We start from the raw sequence: 23,462 nt of genomic DNA, 5'->3' as shown, positions 1-23,462 counted from the left end.
TTTTTGGTGCCATTTCTCACAATATATTTCAAATTTCTTTCACTAAGTTCGAAGTCGTATATTGACAATGAGCGTACGTAAATTAAAGGAGCGGACGGTCGTTAACGACAGTTGTTCGATTAAAGCAGCGCCTAGATTATGTCTCCTGCGCATTTATACTCGGCGAAAACTTTTCTTGGCATTGGGGCGAAGGCTACAGAGCCAAATCGCTGGCAATCTACCGCCAGTGAATGTAGTTCCACTAGAGCAGCCGTATTTCCACCGTGAAATATAGAAGTTACTCATTATTTTCTACGTTGAGCTATTTGAGACTGGACGCAGCTCCCACCACCAATATAGTTGTATTTACTTTAACTTATTTCTTGTGACTTTGCGTTTCTGAACGTGCGAAAAAGTCGCACCTTTTTACGTGCACCTCAGACGCCAAGCGGCGTCTAAATCTACATGAAACGCTGATTGTGCGCCCCCGTCAAGACCGATTAAATCGCGTAGTGATACATGAGCAGAAGCTCCGCCTCCGTAGCTTTCCGTTCAGTGCCAAGAAAAGTTGTCGCCGAGTATAGAAGACAGAGAGAGAGCACGTAGTTATGGTTAAGAACACGCGCTGGCCTACCGTTTTGATACACGGTATATGCACGAGATATACAGTGTGAGAATCTTATGTCACGCGTGCAATCGTAGAGGCAAAGGCTTTTATCGAGCAGGAGGGTTCTGTCAGTGCTGGTGAGAAGTTGAAAATTAATTTGTTATGAAATTGACTTATTGCTCCTTTGAGCCATAATCACATTCTGGGTTAAATTGCAGAAGGTATTTGAAACAAGTATTTGAAAAAAAAAACAAGAATGGTGCAGACTGCGACTTAAGAAATAAATTCTTCCTGCTCGGAGTTTCACAGTAAGATGAGAGTGGGCTAAAGAATAATAAAAAAGCAAAAAGGTTTAAAAAAAGAAAAAAAGCCAGCTTTTTTTCAGCTGCTGTGCTGGCGTAGTGACTGAGGCTCCGCGCTTCGAAGTTATAGGTCACGAATTCATTCATTGAGATGTGGGGTTTAACGTCCCAAAACCACCATATGATTATGAAAGACACCGTAGTGGAGGGCTCCGGAAAGTTTTAACCTCCTGGGGTTCTTTAACGTGCACCCAAATCTGAGCACATGGGCCTACAGCATTTCCGCTTCCATCGAAAATGCACCCGTCGCAGCCGAGATTCGATCCCGCGACCTGCGGGTCAGCAGCCGAGTACCTTGCCACTTGAGCACCGCGGCGGGGCAGGTCACGGATTCAATTCTCGACCAGAGCGGCTGCATTTCGATGATGGTAAAATATGATAATAACAATCATGTATTCATATCTAGCTGCACGTTAAAATTATGCGGTCAAAATTAAACCGGAGGGTCCTGCTACTATGGCGCGATTTATAATGATATTGCGGTTTTGGCACGCAAGACCACATGACTAGGGATGCAAATTTTCTGTATGCTGCCCTGTATGCATTAGGAAAAGTGGGCTTAGGAAAAAGAAGGAAGTATTGACCAAAATGGAGTAAGCTACAAGAAACTGAAACTGGTACTGTACGTTTTTGACTGAGTACAGCGGATCGCAAGGAAACATGACAACTTTTCAAAAGTCATGATACGGTTTGTATGTGTATTAAGCCACGCAATTATTGGTGGATTATTCCTTTCGGTGGTGGCTGGTCCTTGAACTTATCGTATATGGCGAGTACGCTTCTGTATATCATGCATGAATGCTATCATGTAAGTTAACTGATATCAATGACACAAAATATGGCTGGTAGTCTCAGCAGTGCACCGGGCTTTGGGGCATCAACAATCCTTACGCGAAACTTCGTAGGCGTCAGGGAACGCGCTGTCCGCATGCAGGCTGTAAGCTCACTGGTACAACGTGCGTTTCATGCATAGCGGCGTGGCTCAAACTCGTGAGTTGACCTTATATGTAGGCAGTTTGTCCGGCATGCTGTTTTAGGGGCGAAGCTCCTTATAAAGCGGCACCCATTTGTCCCTCGTAGCCGTTGTAGTGTGTAACAAGTATAACATTTTGACCTCCAAGGTGGTGCCGGTGAGAGATTTCTTCTGTGCACTGTTGAACAATAAAAAAAAAATAGTGCTCAATGTACATGCCAATGGCTGCTAATGGGGAATGAGAGACAGGAGCATTTGGCTTTTAGTTAACGCGCACGCTGCGATCCCCATTAGCAGCCATTGGCATGTGCATTGAGCACTATCTGACAAGAAAGGGGTGCTGCGTTATACTCGCTGGGTGTAACCTCCTTAGTTTTAGAAAGGTTTAGCGAGCGTTGGGCCTCAGTGCCATGAATACAGTGAAGTAGTATATACCATGAACTCGAGGTGGTTAAAGGTGGGAAGTAGACCCGAAGCGCAAGCCGTAAGAAAGTGTGCGTGTGCCACCTCTCGTTTAGTCCTTGGAATGTCCACTGGATGGCGGTGCTTCTATATGGGGAATATATGATGAAAAGATGCGAGATGGTGGTACTTGGAGTGTTGAATAGATGGACGAACGGACACACAGACAGATGCACGGATGGACGCATGAACGGACGCAGGGGCGGATGCATGGACGAAAGCAGGGACGGACGCACGAACAGACGCACGCGCGGACGGGCGGATGAACGCATGGGCGGTCACACAGACAGACGCATGGACGGACGGAAGCAAGAACGAATGGACGGACGAATGCTTGGCCCCACTCTCCACCATTCACTCCGTGGATATGCTGCCATTTTTTTGTATAAGAGAGAAAGAATAATACGCAGCGTCGAAGCTCCTTAGGCTCGCGCCTTGGCGACCGTAACGCTCCACAAAACCGAAAACGTAACATCTGCACAACTAAAAACAACAGCATCTGTGTAAAAAACCCGACATAATGTGTACATCAATCAAGTATACGACAGCACAATACATGATCATCTGTGCCATTCATGTGTCCGTGCGTCCATACGCACTTCCGTGCATCTTGCATGCGTCCACCTGTCCGTCCATCTGTCCATCCTTTATACAAGTCTGTGGGCAACTGTGGGCACAGGTTAGCCAGATGAGGACAGAGGACGTTCTAGGACAACGAGAGACTTTTATATACACGAAGACGGACAAAGGGATACACACAACATAAACTCACACATATACACACGCGTTCACGGTCCTACGCGAAAGGGAGTTAATGTTCTTGTTCGTCCACTCACATTCTACTCTTGGGGCGTGAACGTTGCGCTTGACCTTGAGCTCTCTGGTAGTCAGGAGGCGGTGTGCCTTGTGCTTGCGGAGTTCGTACCGAGGCGGGGCCCGGTCTAGAAGATAACCGCCGGGGGCATCCCAGTACGGTGGTCAACGCCTGGGCTTGCCTGTACACCACCGAGAACAGCGTACCGCCGACTGCCGCGAACACACCTGGGACAGCGTCTCGCTCCGAGACCAGAACAGCAGCTGGCCGTGACGAACGTTGCTTCAGACCAACGTGGGGGTGAGGTGGGGCGACGCCCAGTCCAGGACGCACCCGAGGACTTCAACGCCGAGACGAGGCCCGGACACGGAGGGTCAGAACGAGCAGCCGGGGCGTGGCCCGAACTTGTCCTTGCGCTCTGCTCTCTGCGGTTAGCCGAGCTGTCCCCGTGGCTCGGGAGCTTTCCACGAGGTACGCGCACGAGCACGCGCATTGGCGAGCTCATAGTTTCACCGCTATCACCATCATGATGATTCCCGCGCACCCTGAAATACTAAATCAGCCCCGCACACCGATTTTCTACGTCAAAGCATGTCGCACACTCTCCAGGGCAGCGTTTTTTTACCACATCTTCCCCCCAGTTCAAGAACAGTGAAACGGTGGGATAAGAAGGGTAGGCATGTTCATAGAGTAGACAACGTATTACCCGCGTCATGAGTTCTTTGTGTGTCTATACGAGTAATCGGACAGCCTAGTCAGTAGTAAGAGATGTGCGGCTAAGATAGTCGGCACCGACATTATCTGAGCCCTGAATGTATTCTACGTGGAAGTCGTAGTCCATCAAGAGTAGACTCCAGCGTAGCACTCGTGTGTTGATTTGTCGGGCAGAGTTGATGTATTTCAGTGGCTGGTGGTCTGATTGCAAAACGAATGGCCTGCCGTAGAGGTACACATGAAATTTCTGGACACCCCACACGATGGCAAGGCATTCTCTCTCAATTGTAGAATATGCCACTTCACGCGGTAGCAGCTTTCTACTGGCGTAGGACACTGGATGCAAGAGACCATTGTGTTCTTGTAGGAGGACAGCTCCCAAACTCCGTGATGACGCGTCAGTGCGCAATACGAAAGGCCTTTCGAGGTTAGGTGCTTTCAGTATGGGTCGCCTTGACATCATTGCCTTAAGCTTTTGAAATGCATCCTGATGCTTGTCACGCCAGTCCAGCTTATTAGGACTTCCTTTCTTCGTGAGCTCGGTAAGTGGATGTGAAAGCTCGGCATAGTTGGGCACAAACTCTCGGTAGTAGCCGGTAAGTCCGAGAAAGGCTCGAAGCTCTTTCTTACTTTCCGGCCGTTTCGCTGACACGATTTTGTCTGATGTGTCCTTCTGAGGTTGTAGCAGCCCTTGTCCCACAATGTGACCAAGGAAGCTAGTCGTCGGGGAACCTATCTCGCTTTTCTTCGGCTTGATAGTTAAACGCGCCTCGCGCACACGTTGAAATACATGGCGTAATGTGACCATGTGTTCGTCCCGCCCGTCTGGCTCTCGGCAAGAAGGTAAGGCCGATCTATCCTGGCAGGCTCGCCAAAATTTGTGGGCAACTGTGGGCACAGGTTAGCCAGATGAGGACAGAGGACGTTCTAGGACAACGAGAGACTTTTATATACACGAAGATGGACAAAGGGATACACACAACATAAACTCACACATATACGTTCACGGTCCTACGCGAAAGGGAGTTAATGTTTTTGTTCGTCCACTCACATTCTACCCTTGGGGCGTGAACGTTGCGCTTGACCTTGAGCTCTCTGGTAGTCAGGAGGCGGTGTGCCTTGTGCTTGCGGAGTTCGTACCGAGGCGGGGCCCGGTCTAGAAGATAACCGCCAGGGGCATCCCAGTACGGTGGTCAACGCCTGGGCTTGCCTGTACACCACCGAGAACAGCGTACCGCCGACTGCCGCGAACACACCTGGGACAGCGTCTCGCTCCGAGACCAGAACAGCAGCTGGCCGTGACGAACGTTGCTTCAGACCAACGTGGGGGTGAGGTGGGGCGACGCCCAGTCCAGGACGCACCCGAGGACTTCAACGCCGAGACGAGGCCCGGACACGGAGGGTCAGAACGAGCAGCCGGGGCGTGGCCCGAACTTGTCCTTGCGCTCTGCTCTCTGCGGTTAGCCGAGCTGTCCCCGTGGCTCGGGAGCTTTCCACGAGGTACGCGCACGAGCACGCGCATTGGCGAGCTCATAGTTTCACCGCCATCACCATCATGATGATTCCCGCGCACCCTGAAATACTAAATCGGCCCCGCACACCGATTTTCTACGTCAAAGCATGTCGCACACTCTCCAGGGCAGCGTTTTTTTACCACAAAGTCAAAGACTTCAACGTAGACATTATGGACCTTGGGGCCTAGTATCACACACTCGTCATCATTCTCTTCGTAGAGATGCGTGGATTTGTTTGTGAAACCTCTCATCAATAAAGAAGGTCATTTTTTTCTGAACCAGTAAGATATGCATATCGAGCGAATAAAGACATACTTACAGCTGTGTGAGGAAAAAAAAATTCCAGCATCTCCATGGACTGGATGATGGTGACGTTGGCGAAGCTCTGGTGTATTTTCGGTGATACTGTGGATCCTCCGGGAGCTGTATCCGTGTCCGCCCGGCGCCGCGCGCGCTTCGCCGCCGCTTCCCGCTCGCGCATTTTGGGGTCCGCTTCTCGTTGAGCCCGTTTCGCAGCGGCTTAGCTGTAGGCCCGTGTGCTTAAATTTGTGTGCACGTTAAAGAACCCAAGGTGGTCAAAAATTTCCGGAGCCCTCCACTACAGCGTCTCTCATAATCATATGGTGGTTTTGGTACGTTAAACACCACATATCAATCAATCAATCAATCAATTGATCAATCCTTGGTGAGCACCGTCCCGAGATCCACCTGGCGGCGCGCTCGCTTGACGGCAGCCTGTCGATCCACCAAGCGCGATCCGACACGTACGGTGACGATCCAGGAGATTAGGGATGTTTAGAATAACGTTCTCTCGCACTGCGGGCTTTGCGGGCGTAGCGCGTGCCATATGAGTTTTAAAATAACGTTTGCCCCTCTTAGAGAAAAAAACCTAGGGACTTTAACCACCCTGCAAACCCAAAGGCACGGAAACTACACATATCCTCGACAACAGCGCTTTGCGGGCCTCGCGGGTCGCATGCTATTTAGGATTTTCCGCGGGCGGACCGCAACCGCAAATGGCGGCTTGCGTTTCGACGCATGCGCAGTGGCGGCGATCACACCACAGGCGCTTGCGGCGTGCTATTCTAATACTCCCCAATGAGAGATAACGGGCACGCCGGCGCAGCCCGCGCAGCTGCCAATATGAGAGCAATATGAAAATAAACGAGAAATGGTGATGACGACACAGAATGCGTACAGCACCATCTAGTATATCGTTACCCAACTGCAGTTTGCATGCCTTTCTATGGGATGGTGCCACCTATCGTATGATAAGGGAGACACTTCTGGGTACGCCGGAAGGACCGATTGCCCTAGACCCGAAAGCTTCGCCCATAATAAGAGAGAGGGAGAAAAAAACAGGAACATCAAAGGATGGTGATGTGGGGAAACAGTGTACCTACATTTCTTGATATCGTGGTAAACACGAGCTGCACGTCGCAAAAACCATACTGGAGACGAGCTCCACGTCGCACAAACCATACAGGAGACCGTTCTTCTTCCGAAGTTACTTTGCGCATCTGAAGATCAGCATAAAAGGCAAGACCATTTCTCTTCCCCAAAGTGAAGGTGTAGGTGTCTGCTGCAAAACGCCAATCACTGAGCTATTATCGAAATTCAGAAAAAAAGCGTATCGCATATAATTGTGCCTTTCTTTCCGAGTACACTGCACCAACTGACACCACTTCATTCTTCTAGAGGACTGAACACTGGATGAGTTGGTAATCCATAACTACAAAAACTGCGCGAAAAAAAGAGACAAGAACACAGCAGGCACGCACACGAGCGCAGACTAGCAACTAACTGAAAGTTGCCAGGCCTTCGGTCACATTGCACCAACTAGAGATAGGTTATCTAACTGCCAACCTCTAATATCTTACATCATTTATTGCTATTCACGTTTGTGTTTTCTTTTATAAACTTTCACTTGCTAGTCTGTGCTTGCGCGTGTGCCATCAGTGTTCTTTTTCGTACCGTTTTTCTAGGTATTCATTCTTTGAAGCTCAACCTGAGTGTTTCTTTCTTTGATGTTATTTTACATTAGGCGAATCGTATGCACAAGCAACACACACAAGCGATATATTTAGATACTCTTCTTCACAGGAAACTAAGCATTGCTACAATTTCTCGGTGTGTGCTTATGAGCCTTTCGTTTTAGCTTTAGTTTTCAGGTACGCATTTCAATGTAATGATCTTTACCTCGCCTTATTTCCTGTTTATCTTGTTGTCTCTCCCCCTCTCTCTCTGCCCTTGGCCAGGATGAGCCGAGTGTTTGATGGTTCTATCGGTGCAACTCGCTTCTTCGACCGTCAGGGCGCATACCCGTGACCCGGGAGTCTATTAAACAACCCCACGGTATCGCACGAGGTCGGAAGCACTTCCTATTCAAGCAAACCGGACCGGGCCGGGCCCGGCCGTTCCCCAACGCAAAAGAAACTTGTAATCGCACCGGGGAATCGAGCCTTCCCCTCCCAGCACGCGCGCGAGCTGGCTAGCTAGCGCGGCGCCACGTTACAACTCGCATCCCCTCTTCCCTTCACTCCTCCTCCTCTTTCAGGGGGCGCTTCGTCGAACAGGGCCGGTGCGGCGAGCGATCACTCGGCGCCCGTGACGCCAGCGCGCACGGTGGGAGCTGCCCCGCGATAAACGCTTCCAATCCCGGCGGCGATGACTTCGACCGGTCCCGCGCGGTCCCCGACCGGCGCTGTCCCGTGCTCTCCGCGCTGGCGCTCCTGCCAGGAATGGTCTCTCGGATAACGGAGCCACGAACGACGACTGCCTGACAATGGGTAGTGACGGGACCGCGATGACCCCCTGAAAGTACCCCGAGAAGTTGTGCCCCGTTCGTTGGGCGGTGTCTTGTTTTTTGGTTCGCGCACGCGGTTGTGGTATGGCGGCGAACACCTCGGCCGTCAGCCTGGAGTCGCTGTTCCTCCAGCTGCTGGGCCGGCTGGACTCGGCGGGACGCTGCACGTCGTCGTCGACGACGACGTCTTCCTGCCGGCGTCGTTCGCTGCGTTCCGAGATCCGCAGCCTGGAGCTCTGGCGCGCGGTGATCGGCGAGTGCCTGGCCACCTTCTTCTACGTGTTCCTGGTGTGCGGCGCGCACGTGTCCTGGCCCGGTTACGCCGAGCCCTCGGTGCTGGCCATCGCGCTCACGTCCGGAGCGGCGGCCGCGACGCTGGTGCAGTGCTACGGCCACATATCGGGCGCCCACATGAACCCCGCCGTGACGCTGGCGACGTTCGCGACGCGAAAAGTGAGCCCCATACGGACGATCCTCTACGTGTCGGCGCAGTGTGGAGGTGCTATCGCGGGAGCTGCGCTTCTGTACGGGTGAGTTGCTTCTACTCCTCTCAATCAATCAATTAATCATAAACAGAAACATTATTTCTAGTTCTGAAAATTCGTACGCAAGTGCTTCCATCGACAGCCTACGTCTCCTCTATGAAATGGGGGGCGTGGCGGTGAAACATTGAACCGTGGGTGAAACTTAAGAACAATCTTGTAGGCTCATGTAAAGTGCACATAAACTTGAGGCGATGACGCAGACTGAAGGTAGCCAGCGGTTCCTCTGAACTATGCAGGGTCCGTTACGGTGCTGATCATTTCAAAATTTCCAGTGTTTAATGGAGAATACGATTAATTATAAAAAAACAAAAAAGGGTGCGCATGGGAACAGCACTGGTCATCAACTTTCGTTTCCAAGTTTTCAAAGACGATAGTCTCCCTTGGGGACCTTCGACGAAAAAATTTTGTTTTGCTCGTCTTCCATTTCCGCATTATATTTTCTCTGGAAGATTTAGAAATCTACCGGCTCACCTTGACAGCTCTTTCAGTGGTTCAAACAAACGCAATGACCTTTCATATCTCGATCAGCGGCTGACATGTACCGCCGGCGATAATCGAAAGCGTGGTGAACCGTCCGTATCTTTCAATACTTTCGCTCAACCTGCCGCTGTTTCCAGCCGCGGGGCAATTGCCTGGATCGCCTTTCTTTTTCAGCCGTGCATGCAGTTAACCGCAAAATTTTCGCCAAGCCGAAGCATGCAGAATATTCGGCCCTAAATTAACAGCACGAAAGAATTGCGTCTTTTACACGGTACCGTGCGCGTTCCCCGTGAAACGCGACTTTGTTCTCGCGTATTGTTTAGACGTTTAATCTGAGAGGCTGCGCTTCTTCTAAATTTAACCAGCAGTCGAGTAAATTTCTTCTACAGCGTTTTCATATTAACTGACCATTCATTACGCATTTTGACTAATCAATAAGCGTGACTGACACCTGCCTGGTATGAAATATCGTCTTTGATAAAGCACAAGGCCCGAGGGTCACCCGCCGCATTGGGGTTATGGTGCTCTAGTCCCGACCCGCAGGTTGCGGGATTGAATCTCGGCCGTGGCGGCCACATTTTCGATGGAGGCGAGAGTGCTTGACGCCTGTGTATACTTAAATTTAGCTGCACGTTGCAGCAAGTGAATGTAACTTTCCGGAGCCCTCCACCGCGGTGCCCCTCGTAATGATACCATGGTTTCGGGATGTTGAACCCCAACAATTAATACGGAAGATGCCTTAAGCGAGGCTTAATTACAACGGACGTCCGTTTGTATGCCTGAAAGCGATCAAGTATACATTGCCCGTACGCAGCGTAGAAATTTCAACCAAGAAGGTACATCATCTGCGGAGACAGGGACAAACACATCGGATATGTATTAAGAATACTCTTGAACAAAATCGTTTCAACATTGATTCGGATCCGTATTATATCAGCGTGTTGTGTGCATAATATTATGTATTAGGCACACATTCGAAGATACTTCATAAATAGACAACCGTTAAATGGAATGCATTGAAATTAGCTGCAGTTTATTCGTTCTAAGTGATCGTGCACGCTGAATGGGGCTCGCGGAGTTATAATCTGATTTCTCTTTGATTGCTTGTTCGTGTCAACGCACAGTTTGTCTTCTAAAAAAAGGGAGGGGGGGGGGAGTTTTCTCAAATTCACGAAAATACCGCGGCGAAGAAGCAACAGTGTGTCCGCCATCATCGTTATCGCCTTTGCGAGAAAAGGTAATATTGATACTGCAGGTCCGGTACTGACGAATGGTGCAGTGCCAGCTGTCAAGGCTGTCGCTGCGCTTGTCGCGCTGCTTTATAGCTCGGAGCCCGCGATAAATCTCGCCGATAAGAACGGCAGACTAGAGGCTGTGCTAATAGGCAGTCGTGTAGTGTTCGCAGCTGTTTCTCGAGTAGCTTGCGGGGACAGCGCGATAAGATCTGGCTGAAATCGGAATCCTTCGCCGCGGCCGACGCAACTCGGACCGGTTGGCGATGGAACGATCCTCCTAGGGGTACACCGAATGATTCGCGCAGTGAACGCAGGAGGCGCTTCGTTTTGTGGCTGGTTTGCTTGCTTGCGAGCTGCTTATTCGCAATGGCGTTACTGCAAGGGCGTACACTATAAACCAGCTTGTAACCTATAGGGTGCTTTGCCGTGTCTATAACATTTTTCTCTCACCTTTTTTTTTTTTTTGCTTCCTATCCATTTCACTCCCATTCCGCCATCTACCGTGCGGTGTTGTGGAGGTGTCCTCCATAGAGAGAGACAGTAATGACGCCGCGCTTTTCTTCCCTTTTTCTTTAGGAAGCCCTACCGTGTCTATAGCTAAAACCCCACGATAAGGATGTTTTGATGAACCAAAACACCCATGTCGTGGGTGTTTTAAAACACCATGGATGGTTTGTCAAAACATCCTTATCCTAGGGTCTTAGTTTCAAGACGCCCAAGACATGGGTGTTTCGGTTTGTTAAAACACCAATATCCTGAAGTGTTTGTTATAGACAACGGAAAGTTACCTTAATGATACAAACTGGATTACAGTAGACCCAGAATTTTATTCTTTTTTTTGGGGGGGGGGTTGGGGGGGGGGGTTGGGAGGGGTGTTATGTGTAGAACGGCTTTAGCAACTTGTGGTTGATGTGAAGGCTTGTAAATGCTTCCGTGTCACCCGGGGACAAAAAAAAACATGAAACATTTTCGGCGGGGGTGTCATAACCTCTTCAACACCTCCCTAGATACAGCCGCGCGTTACTGCACATCCGGTAACCCTAATTTTTTTTTTAATAAGGCTGGTGTTCCTGGGACCTTTAGCCGTTTGGTTTTGGGTACTTGCGCGCTTTTTTACGCTCCACGCTTTCCTCTGTGGGTCAGCCGCACCCAAACAGAATGCAGAGCAACAAAAGGGCTACGTGCTCAGGCTCTTTGTAGTGCACTTGAATTCGCTAATGCGGGTGTTTAAAGGATACTGTTCTTTTACGTCATTGCCTAAGTATTGAAAGCTTCAGTATAATGAACGAAAAGCGAATGAAAGAAAAATTACATCGGTGTGCTTGCATGAAAACATATGCATTGCATGATCATACATAAAAAGTAATTGACCTCCTTCCCCCTCTCCCCATTGAAAATATTTCTGACTGCGCCTTGGTTCGCTGGGTACGGAATAGTTCGTTCTCATCAGTTAAGCCTATCAGAAACCAGAATGATATATTAACGCGACAAATTAAATAGTTGCAATTCTTTCAAACAAACTATTTTAAAAAAAAATCACGGCTGTCTCAGGATTTCCGCATGTGCTTAATGCAAGTATCACAGTGTCGAGCACATTGAAATTCAGTGACAGGCTACTCCAAAGTTCGTTTCTTTCTTTTTCATTCAAAAGCAAACGTCTGGAGTGTAAGACTTACAGACGGGCGCGACAAAGATACGGCATTCTATTATGCGCTCGGATGTCTTCGCTGCTTCTACGCATGCCGGGCATCACATTATCCATCTGGCATCTCGTGTTCAGTCATCATATATCCTTGGGGAGTTCATTCAATCATGAAAAAAAAGGAGTTCAGTTGATTGAACCCTGAACGAGGCCGTAACGTTTTCAAAAAAGAAAGTACGTCCGTTTGCTGCATCTCGTTTCTCTTCTCTTCATTATATTTTTGAAACTGACGAACAAGGTTGCAGTGGTAGATAATTGAGCATATAAAAAAAGGACGCCAGATAGTGTAGCGGGGCCTTCTTTTTCGAACGAACCAACTTGGAAAAAAAATTATTCTTCGCGGTGCCTATGGGAAAAGAGGGGCAGCATCTTTCCGCAAGCAGCGCGGCCAGTAATTTCCCCCGGGGGCATCGGAAGAATTTCGAAAAAAAGAATCTATAAACAAATCGGGGTACGGGGAAGCTTTCTCCGCGGTGTACACCGGTGTTTCTTCTTGAACAAGACAACGCAGTATACGCGTGGAAGAAACTTGGCGTTCTGCAGTGGTATACCGCACCGTGCAACACAGTAGAGTTGTATTTCTTTCTTGCCTACTTTATTCAAGCTGGGCGTATGTTTACTTTCGGAACGCCCCGATTTTGATGGCCGCGGTTTCGATGGGAATACCACAGTTCCGATGTGCTCTTTTCAATCCGAATCGCGTGCTTTATCTGAGAGCCCCGTTGAAGACGTGCCATAAACGTGCTGGAATCCACTGCAGTCTGCATTTGTCTGTATCTTTCTTTTGTATTTGTCATTTTGTGCATTTCTGCATTTTCCAGTTTGTCTTCAAGTTAAAAAAAAAAGGTGGTTAACTAACACTGAAGCCTGTTTAGAAAAATTGAGCTTGGCTACTGCGAAATGCAGTGTTTCTGTCACGTGAGCAAATATTAGCCGTTATTTTGCGTTTTTTTAGATACCAGTGATTCTGTTGGCAGATAGTTTGTTCCTTTCCAGCAAGTGGAACAACAAATGACTATGGGGGAAGATAAAGAGCAAAAGCTGGTTAAAACAGATAACGTAACCTGACATCTAATTTGAGGTGAAAGGGGGGGGGGGTGTCTATCACCCTTTGTTTCTGTACTTGCGTGCGTTTGTATATGTGTGCAAAAAGAAAACTTTCGGTGGTTCGTATAGCACTGGAGGAAAATTCGTGAAGGCTGTACGTTACCAGTAGACTGCATTCTTGTTACTCCCAATTTGAATCAATAAGAACATATTTATGCCGTCAAACTAAAAAATAAGAAAATAAAACAAGGCAGGCCTATACTTCCATTGTTCGAAAGCAGCTCAAGCACACAGAATACCCTCACGTAGAAAAAAAAAAACACACACAGAGAGAAATAATAAACCGCTGCCACTCGGGACGTTCATGTTGAATAGCATTGACTGACCGAAACAATGCGTACAATACAGCCCAGATATATATTCGCGTGGTTTAACAATTAAAATTCTCGCTTTTAATTGCCTAATTTTGTCTTTAAGCCTGCTTTCGTTTCGCTCCCCGATCTCGCTGCTGGCTCACTCGCTTCTCCATTAAAAGGTTATCGGTCGAAACGCGCATGGGCTTCCACCACGTGCCGAATGGAAGTTACGCGCGTCGGGGCCATTAACGAGCGCGCCCCGCGGAAATGAATTAAAACCGCGGAAGCGCCATCATCCACCGTTTCCTTTTCACGGCTCGTGGGGTGCGCCGCGGTGTATTGGCCCACGCGAACGTCGCGAAGGCGACGAAAAAAAAAGGGGGGGGGGGGGGGTGGGGGGGGACCTCGTTCCTCGCATTACCGGCAAGACGAACGTCGCCCCTGTATACGCGACTCGATGGCGGCAATTAGAGACGATGCGGCAGCTTCGTTCGTTGCTCGGCGCGCGCCGAGTGATCGCTTTAAATGACCGCCTCGCTGGAACGCGGTCCGCTTTCCTTGCCCCCAACGGCGCTCAATCGCCCGGGCGGCCGAGGTAATTAAATTCTTTCAATCGCGGTGCGGAACAGGTGAAGGGCACTTCCTATTTCTTACCGTCGCACCATACACGTGGCTTATGTGTGCCGCTATTACGGTACACAACGCCAAGGAACTATAGCTGTGCTGCACGCGTGGCGCGATACGTTGATGTCCCAAGGAAACATATACGTATATATAAACATGTTCAAAGCATGACTTCTCTAGGTACCACGTCCCGCGAGACTGTGCTACGTGTGTAGTTATGCAGTGTATACTCACTGTTTGAAAAAGCGCCATGTTTTTATTTTTTTATTTTAAGAAAGATTTTCCTGCAGGTCGCGGGATCGAATCGCGGTTGCGACGGCTGCATTTTAGATGAAGTCGAAAATGCTGCAGGCCCGTGTGCTCAGATTTGGTTGCGCGTTAAAGAACTCCAGGTGGTCGAAATTTCCGGAGACCTCCACTATACGGCGTCTCTCATAATCATATCGTGGTTTCGGGACGTTAAACCCCACATAATCAATCAATCAATCAATCAATAAATCAATCATTTTTTATATTTTGGTATATTGACTGCCATAGCATACATGTATATCCTCGACAACCGTATCGCGTCGCTGAAAATTTTTGCGCTAAAGGTAATGCTGGATCTGATAAAGGGTTCTTGCCGAAAAAAAAAAAATACGCCGATTACAGAAAATATAGAAGCTGGAAAGGAACTTAGCCAGAGTTTTTTTTTTTTTGGGGTGGGGAAGGGGGCTCCCCCAAATGTTAACAATAGTTTATTCATACTCGTTTGTGCGTGTATATATACTTGAAAAATTGAAAACTTTCATATGCACACGTCCACCAAGTTGATAGATACATAAGTACTTACTCACTACACGCTTGAATGTTTACTCGGGCGCATGCAAAATTGAACTGCGAGCGGCTGGTCGTATTTTCGACTAAACGCTGCAACATTGCTACTGATCACTTTGCTAGTTCTGACGAATTTGCGACCACCTGGTCGGGCGACTTCGAACGTGTACCAGATGGGATGATGCCCCGTTTAATTCCATTCAATTCAGTTTATTTATTTCTATAATGCTGATTTAATTATTTGCATAGTCTGTGTTACATTGCGTAAGAGAAACACGCCGTCGGCTAAAGAGAAAAGATTGCTCATGCCGAGTAAAAAGAAAATTCTTTCGTTTCGAATAGTCATCGAAGTTGTTCGAACAATTCTTGGTTTACGGTAGTAAAAGATCGCGAAATTGGGCTCCCAGTTCCGAGTATCGCAAATGAAAGGAAACATCGAGTACGTCTGCAATGGCGTTCCGGGCTTGGAGCCCGCAAGCACTCGAGCGTACGGAGGCGGTCTTTTGTCAGCACCGAAGATAGCCTATTCCGATATTCGCATTTTTTTTTGTGAGTTCCTTGCTTCGTGTTGTTTTACACGCCGTGGGGTTTAAGTCTTGTTGAACCTATTTATAACCATAACCTATCTATCCTTGTTCTCGCTGTAGTCTGACTTGTCGCTCAACGTATAATAAAAAAAAAAATCGAATTAGATTCGCATCCGTATAAGAGGACCTCATTTTAACTCCCATACTGAGGAGGTTCTGCGCGTCTCGCGTTTCGCTCCTTCGTTCACAGAGAGGATTTTGTTTACCGCGTCGTGCTTTCGAGGTTCACTCGATCCGGACTTCCTTTCTGCCGATCTTTCATGAATGCGGACGATGGGTTCCGTATTTCGTCTCCTCCGGCGTGCGGCGAATTTGATAGCCTCTGCCTATTGACAGGCATGGTTCTATGAAGAGTCGTATGGCGCTATACTTCGGAAAAAAATTGACCGCTGACTCAAGGTATAAGCCACAAAGCGTGGTTGTGGTTAACTGCAAAACGGCACGTGTCTATTCCTTGTGTGTGTGTTTTTTTAAAGTGGTGCGATTGTATTCTCCTTGCCTTTCTGATTTTAAGGCGAGAGCCTCAGATACCTCGCCAAAGGAGAAACTCGGCCGTAGGCGCCGACCGTCGTTCCGCGGTGTCGGCGTCGACGTCATTGATGCGTAAGAACAGTACGTGAAATCACTGCATGACTACATGACGTCAGAGATCGCGAAAATTTGTGACGTCACACGATGACTTGATCGCATGACATTGCCACTTGGTCAAAGATGGCCTGATCATGGAGGCCGTGCAAAACCAGGTTAGGTCCAGAAAGCTTGCTACGCCCCTGATCACGGAGGCAACGTGAAACTACAGTAGTTGCAGAACACTGTCGGAAGGGGGCGGGAAGGATCAATACACCGATTGAGAAGGGTATAAAGATTACCTTCGCCGGCGAGTCGTTTTAGGTGAATCGAGGAGGAACTCGGCGAGTTTTTGTCGTTCACTTACTTTTCTTTTTGATGTGGTGTACGCTGTTGTCTATACAGTATTGCCGAACGTTTGACGGTATTACTTTCCCGACTCAGATTGAACGGAATGGGAACTGAGAGCAGTTCTGATGGCGGCGGATATGATAACCATCATAGCCGACAGAGTTGTGACGTCGCAATCGTATACCGGTTGTTTACGCATTCGATGGACTTCACGAAGAGAACAATCGTGGATGGCCGCTAAATATTCTGCCATCTTGACATTGCGCCTTTATAAATACCCAGGCTTATACGCGCTAAACGACTGAACTATTAACTTTTAGAAGATTTCCCGGTCAATGTGAAATTAAAAATGGTTGGCTTGTATATTAAGAACACGACAGAAATCGGAGGATAGTCGCTACAAACTAAGCAGGTTGGCAGGCCATGAACTATAACAAAATATGTCTGTTCAAGTGGTTGGATTTATAGCATATAGTCATTATCACCGCGAAGACGGAAGTCAAAACTCGTGCGCGAATAGAAGGAATTGCTTGCCGACATCTCAAGAACAGCTGAGTATAGCACGTGACCCAACAACGTAAACTGAACGTAACACTAATGCTAAACTCAAACAAACGTAACGTAAGCTAAGCGTAACTTAACAAATAAAGACAAAAACGTTCCCACGAATGCACAGCCGCCGAATGAAAGTGACACCACCGGGCGAAAACGGGCCACTCCGAACGGAAGTGTCGATTCCGGACGTGTTAATCCGAGAAAAAGCCAACATAGAAAGTGGCCGAGACATAGGGTTGGGCTGCAAACGCGGCAAGATGTTATGCAAATGCACCGCGACAAACTTGGGACTCGAGGGGGGGGGGGGGGGGGAGGAATGAAGAGAATACAGAGCTTCCATTGGCGGCAGCGCAAGGGGGTAAACATTCGCCGCTGCAGCGCCGTGTGTTCCGGCGTTCTGAGTCGAGAACCGGGTGTTATGCTAAATCGCCCAGGTAAAGTCCCAGGCTTTGTGCCCAACCCGACCGGTGAAAACAGGTGAAGACTTCTCCTTCTGGGAGCGGTGTCGTTACTTTCTGCCTACTGCTGCATGTTCCACACTGAAAGGAGCTGTTCGCCTGTTTTTAATCTCTGTTTTTCCCCCTGCGTTCACTCTGTTCTTCATAAACTTTCTTTTACTCGTCGTCGGAAGGTTTATCCTGAAACGCCTACGGAAGTCTTCGGGTTGAGTCGACGGGTTAGAGTCAGAAAAGCAAGGCTCGCTTGCTGGATTTCGGGCCGATCGGTCGTGCGCTCCGCGCGCTTGCGATCTCCGGCGTCAGCGTGGCTCTGGCCGACTGGGCTCGCCCTACGTCACCTCCTGCCGCCGACGACCTTCCACCTCCGACGACAGTGCAGCTCTGACTTACTGGACTTGCTCTACGCCATCCACCGACGCCGAAAGGAGCTCTCGCAGGTGCGCCCCGTCCTCGGACTCCAGTGACCGTGCTCCCATCTTTCCTATCTCTTCTATCCCCTCATTTTGTCGTCGCTCGCTCTGGCTTACCACCTCACGTCTCTTCCTCTCTTCTCCTTCTTCGGCTTTCCTACATCTTTACTCCTATCCTTTTTATCCCTCCTCACCCCCATCCCTCGTGAGCTACTGTGGCGGTGTCGCTCACTGAAGCAGACAATAACGGGGCTCACTTTTCTCTTTTCTCTTTTTTTTTTTAAGAATCACTTCTCAGAAAAGCAAGAAATGAGAGAGAGAGAGAGAGAGAGAGAAGCGGGGACGCCTTCAGGAACACCGTCAGCGTATCTTTATATTCGCGATCGCTTCTACTCGGATCGGCGACGTGGGTTCTTTTCGTTCACTTTTTTTTTTTTTGAACTACCGCTTTTATCCGATCGTAAGCAAGCTGCCCAGAAATTCCAAGTAAGAAAACGCGTGGTCCTCGAAGAACTTCAACGAGTTATTACAATGTGGCCATTTAAGTTATAACGTCCTCGGCTGCTGACCCGCAGGTCGCGGGTTCAAATCCCGGCTGCGGCGGCTGCATTTCCGATGGAGGCGGAAATGTCGAGGCCCGTGTGCTCAGATTTGGGTGCACGTTAAAGAACCCCAGGTGGTCAAAATTTCCGGAGCCCTCCACTACGGCGTCTCTCATAATCATATGGTCGTTTTGGGACGTTAAATCCCAAAAATCAATCATCAATCAATCAATCAAGTTATAACGTCGCCCCAGGATACGTTATTCAGCGTTCTCACGTGTTCGTATATGTATTGTACAAATAAAGAAAAAAAAAGCATAGAAAAAGCATAATGACGACTTAACCACGATGAAAAGTGATGTCATGGTTTCTCAATACTTTAATTATGGTTGTGCAGGCGCAGTTCCCGTCGTTTAATCATATGGGTTATTTAGCAACTTAGGCCTGTATTCACAAATCAACCTCAACCTTACCTCGAGTTTCGCTTATTTGTTTTAAGCTTTTATTGCGCTTGATGAACAATGTAGGCTAGCATGTATGAATCAGTCTTGTTATCTTTTACCCTGTTACCATTTCTCCGATTTTATAACGCACGTAAAAAGACAGAAACTTGAGGAAATCGTGAGGAAAGGCCAAGGTTGGTTTGTGAATATTGGCCTTAGGCCTCTTTTTTTTTCACACATTCATGCTTTCTTCGCTTCTTTCTGTTCGTTGCTTTTAAAAGCACAATCACTGTTTTAGAAGAGGTGGCAACCCGATGCAAACCAAATGGCCGCTATTGAGCCACACAGCTTGACACTGGCGGTCAATTAATTGCATTGCCTTACCTACTTTCTTAGCAGTGTATGCATACGTCGACCTATTTGTTTAATAATTTATAAGTTTTCTACGCACCTGGAGGTGTAGTATAAGGAGGAGGGCGATGCAATAGTATGTTAAAGCATGCATGCACAATAATTACGAAACAAAAACAAGTGTTACAAATTATATACAGAAATGAGAACGATGTATAGCGGTATGTTACAGTAATGCGGAAACGTTAATTAATATTGCGTGATTAATTTGTGAACTGATATGGTAAATTGTAATTCTAATTAATGAGCCGAGTCACTGTGGGGACTGGAGTAAATGATTCCAAGAAAGGATATACGCAGGTAGATCAATTTCCCGCAGCACATTGCGCTTTACAACATTGCACAGTGACGTCATAGCGTCTATAGCCAACTTATGAGACCTCGCGCAAGTGAGGTCTTTTTTCGAATAAACGCGTTACACTTGCTGTGATTCGACGGCTTACACATGCAAGGGAACGTCAAAGCTATTTTCTGTTGTCCTTTTTTTTTTTCTCTGCTTACCGACACTTCGCGGCGTCGTTCCGTCTCTCCTTTTCACCCTCCGGTATGCTCTGTGTCCTTCGCGAGTGCGAGATCGCAACGCACATCTATGGCTTCGCGAGTCTTTAAATATTTAGGGCGCAACGAGTGGAAGCGCATCGTTTCCCACAACGCACCGCGTGAACTGCTGCTAGTACCGCGCGAAAAAACAAAAAAAAAAAAGCTCAAGCGCGCACGTGATTTTCCTCAATGTCGCCTAGCGTTTTCTTTTTTTTTTGTTTGGTTTGGTCGAACTTTGTTTCTCAATAAAACATGAAGCATACTCGTATTTTGCTTTTAGGCCACGATGGGGTGGGATCCCAGTTCAACTTTAATAATCTCTGTTGAAATGGATATCAGGAAGCAAAAATACGTTTGCGGCTTTCTACATATATTCACTGCATGCTTCCTGCACCACGCTAGGAAATGCGGAGGACCTTCTGACGAAACGAAACACGTTCTCGGGGGTGGAGGAAGAAATCGAGGAAAATCAGCAGGACGCATGTCTGCATTTCTCTCCTATGTACTCTGGAGAAAAGGGATTGAGGGATGAAAAGAAAAGCGCGCCTCGAAGAAAGAATAATTTGCAGTATACGGTGTTTTGACAGCAGTATACACACGTTCGAAGAGGACATTTAGCTTTAGCTCACAAATTGTAAAGAGGTCGCAACGTGTTATGACGGAGTTCAAGTAACCTGTAGTGAGGCTGGTGCATGTCAGCAGCTCCGCATGCACAATTTGATGACGAGATGGAACTCTAAAAGTGTGGATGACTGTAATTTCAAAGTATTATTATGCTATGCGTAACGCAAATTCATGCGTTGTAAAGGGTATATAAATAGATTGAAGATGCTTAATGGGCCCTCATCTTGTATAGTGAAGGATGGTGTGTGTGTGTGTGTGTGTGTGTGTGTGTGTGTGTGTGTGTGTGTGTGTGTGTGTGTGTGTTTGAAATGCGTTGCTGTTCAATGTGAGAAAACCAATGGGATGCGAACCAGTGCCCTGGAGGGTGAAGCCGATAGGCGTTGGTGAGGACGTTAACAGTAGTCTGTTAGAGGTCCAAATCCATTCCTTCTTCAGGACACGTCGGGCTGTATAGTTCCAACCAGTGATGCTACAGGAAACCGTGAGCAGGCTGTTTGCCACTGTGAACTCAAACAAGGTACTAGTTGAAATGGTGGCACGCTTTTCAAAGAAAAATGAGCAAGGGATAATTACTCGCACACGTGACCCTGATGTCATGGCTCATGTATCGATGGAAGATGGAGCAGTGATGATATCGTTTTCAGTCACAGGGTTTTTTTCCTCACCTTTGTTGTAATAACTACGAGTATAATCGGGAGCATCCACGCCAAATTATTATGGACTAGGTTAGCAATGGAAGCGAAATGGAGTATATATGTAGCGAAGTCTTGATAAAGTGTTAGTAGCTAATGTGCGTCATGTGGATGTCATGGTCATGGTTGGAGGTCCAGTATGATGGACCTCCAACCGTTTCCAACCTCCAACTCTCGTTTCTCGAGCACGAATAATATGTACGACCACTGCAGAAGCATTGGAATTGTGAGGCTGAGAAACCATACAGTGTGGGATATCGGACATACTTAATCTTATGCGACGGTTTTCATTGTCCTTTATTTTTTCTTTCTTTAGTCGTTGAAGACTGGTTGCAAATGGTGCAAACAGATCTAAACACTGTTCCCTGAAGTGCGCTAATCGCTGTTTGTTCTTTTCTTTCTCATTAGTAAACAAAATTATCTAGGAAAGAATTAGTATGGTCAAGTGAACTAACAATATACTTGATTGATGTAAAGATTAAACTTTAAGTTGTAGAGAAATTATTTGAACGGTACAGAACTTTGGAACTATCAATCATTTTAATACAATTTACAATAAAGTAATAAGTAGGCATTGCATAGTATTTACGAGGCTGAGCGTTGTAGAAGGCCAGGAGTTTGGAAGTTAACGGGGTGACCTCGTGATTATGGCATCAAAATCTCGTTTGCAAAGCGCCCGCGCAACCCAACAGCAAAAAAAAAAAAAAAAAATCCCAAACTAAGTTTCAGCAAAGAAGTGGCTTTTGTTTTTTTTTTGTCGATTTATAGCGTCGTCTTTTTTTTCTATACACGTTCCTGAGCGAGAAGACTATAGAATGCATACCTTGCAAATTACCCGATCTAACCCTCTATTCCGTCCCAAAAGAAATGAAAACAGGAACGTTGATGGCTGTGGCGACTCCAGTGAGCGTGTCTAGTCTCCGAGAGGAGAAGGCAAACTGCAGTGAAAAACTGCTTGTCCCTGCTTCTCCAAGGATGGTCAGAAGTGAACGAGAAATCCTGAGAACCTAGAGAATGTATGTAGAAGACTGCCAGAAAAGAGGGCGGGGGTGGGGTGGAGAAGGATGTAGAGTTAGAGAGAGGTAAAACTAATACGCCGCTAAGGACGCGAGACAAGACAGCGTTAATGAAAAGATGAAAGAGAAAAAGACGATACCGAGGCATATAACTTGGATGAGAAACAGAACGAGCGAGTTAGAAGAAAAAAAAAAGCAAACAAACGAAATATCTTGAAAAGGACAAAAGATTAGACCGATAAAGAGGGTGTGGATGGGAGAGAGAGATGCGAGGTAGAGAGGAGGAGAGAAGAAAAGTAAGAAGGGGGGCGGCACTGTCGGCAATCAGACGGTAGCATCGGACGATATCCCTACTTCTCCGTTACATTTGGGAGGTTGTGGTATTTGCCACCCTTTGCTTTCTTTTTTTTTTCCTACTTCAGCCGTAAGTCCAGACCAGTTCGGCCTATCCACCACTTTTCTGCCCAGAACCGAGTAGGCCGAGGGAGAGTGTGGACGATAAGAAGAAAAACACGGTTTCGATTGCATTTACGCCAGACTTCCCCTCGAGGACTCGCTGCATGATTAGACGCGGCTGCTCATTTATTTTGACGATAAGACATGGACGACTTCTGTCTTTAGCTGGAAAGATTTAGCGTCTAGTGTGAAAACGTAGCTTTGCTTTGCGTCGGCCTATTCTACAGCAAGAACCGTTCTCTCGGTGACAAGACTTGGATCTACCGAGCCACCCCGTTGCTACACAGTAAAGTACAGAAGAAAAATGCGAATGGAACAGCGTGTTTAGTTTGATTTTGTTTCGATATGTGTGTGTGTGTGTGTGTGTGTGTGTGTGTGTGTGTGCTCGCGCGTATGCGTGTGTGTGTGTGCGTGTGTGTGTGCGCGTGTGCGCGCGCATGTGTGCGTGTTTGTGCGTGTGTGTGTGTGACAACTTGTTGTTAAGTACACTATTTCATCGTTTGCAAGCTGAGTTAACAAGTGTTCACGGCGTCTGCAACTCTTATTGTAGTTGTTGGCGTCTTACATCTTTACGGTGTTATTGCGATGACTTCGTAGTGTAGTGACGTCACAGTCTGTTCTTTCATTATTGTATACGCTCCCTTTTTCCTTCCGAAGTACATGGTAGTCAACCGGACATTTTCTTTGGTCAACCTCCCTGTGTTTCATACATCTCATCTCTTATTGTCGTATATTAGTCACCTTTTAAGTGGCTCATTCTACTCGCCGTTTCCC

The 23,462-nt window shown here is 47.6% G+C and overlaps 1 protein-coding gene across 2 annotated transcripts in view; it reads left to right on the top strand.

Moving 5' to 3' along the window:
- Window positions 1-8,035: 8,035 nt before the first annotated feature.
- The window catches only part of LOC119174377 (aquaporin AQPAe.a), a 132,305-nt gene continuing 116,878 nt past the window's right edge, over window positions 8,036-23,462 (top strand). For both annotated transcript variants that reach the window (XM_037425250.2, XM_037425251.2), the window contains exon 1: window positions 8,036-8,761. In XM_037425250.2, the coding sequence (XP_037281147.1) occupies window positions 8,316-8,761 (446 nt within the window). In that variant the 5' untranslated portion in view covers window positions 8,036-8,315. The remainder of the gene's footprint in view (window positions 8,762-23,462) is intronic.

The sequence above is a fragment of the Rhipicephalus microplus genome, chromosome 5 (genome assembly GCF_043290135.1).
Source record: "Rhipicephalus microplus isolate Deutch F79 chromosome 5, USDA_Rmic, whole genome shotgun sequence".
Classification (NCBI taxonomy): Eukaryota; Metazoa; Arthropoda; class Arachnida; order Ixodida; family Ixodidae; genus Rhipicephalus; species Rhipicephalus microplus.
This window is presented reverse-complemented; position numbering and strand designations above follow the sequence as displayed.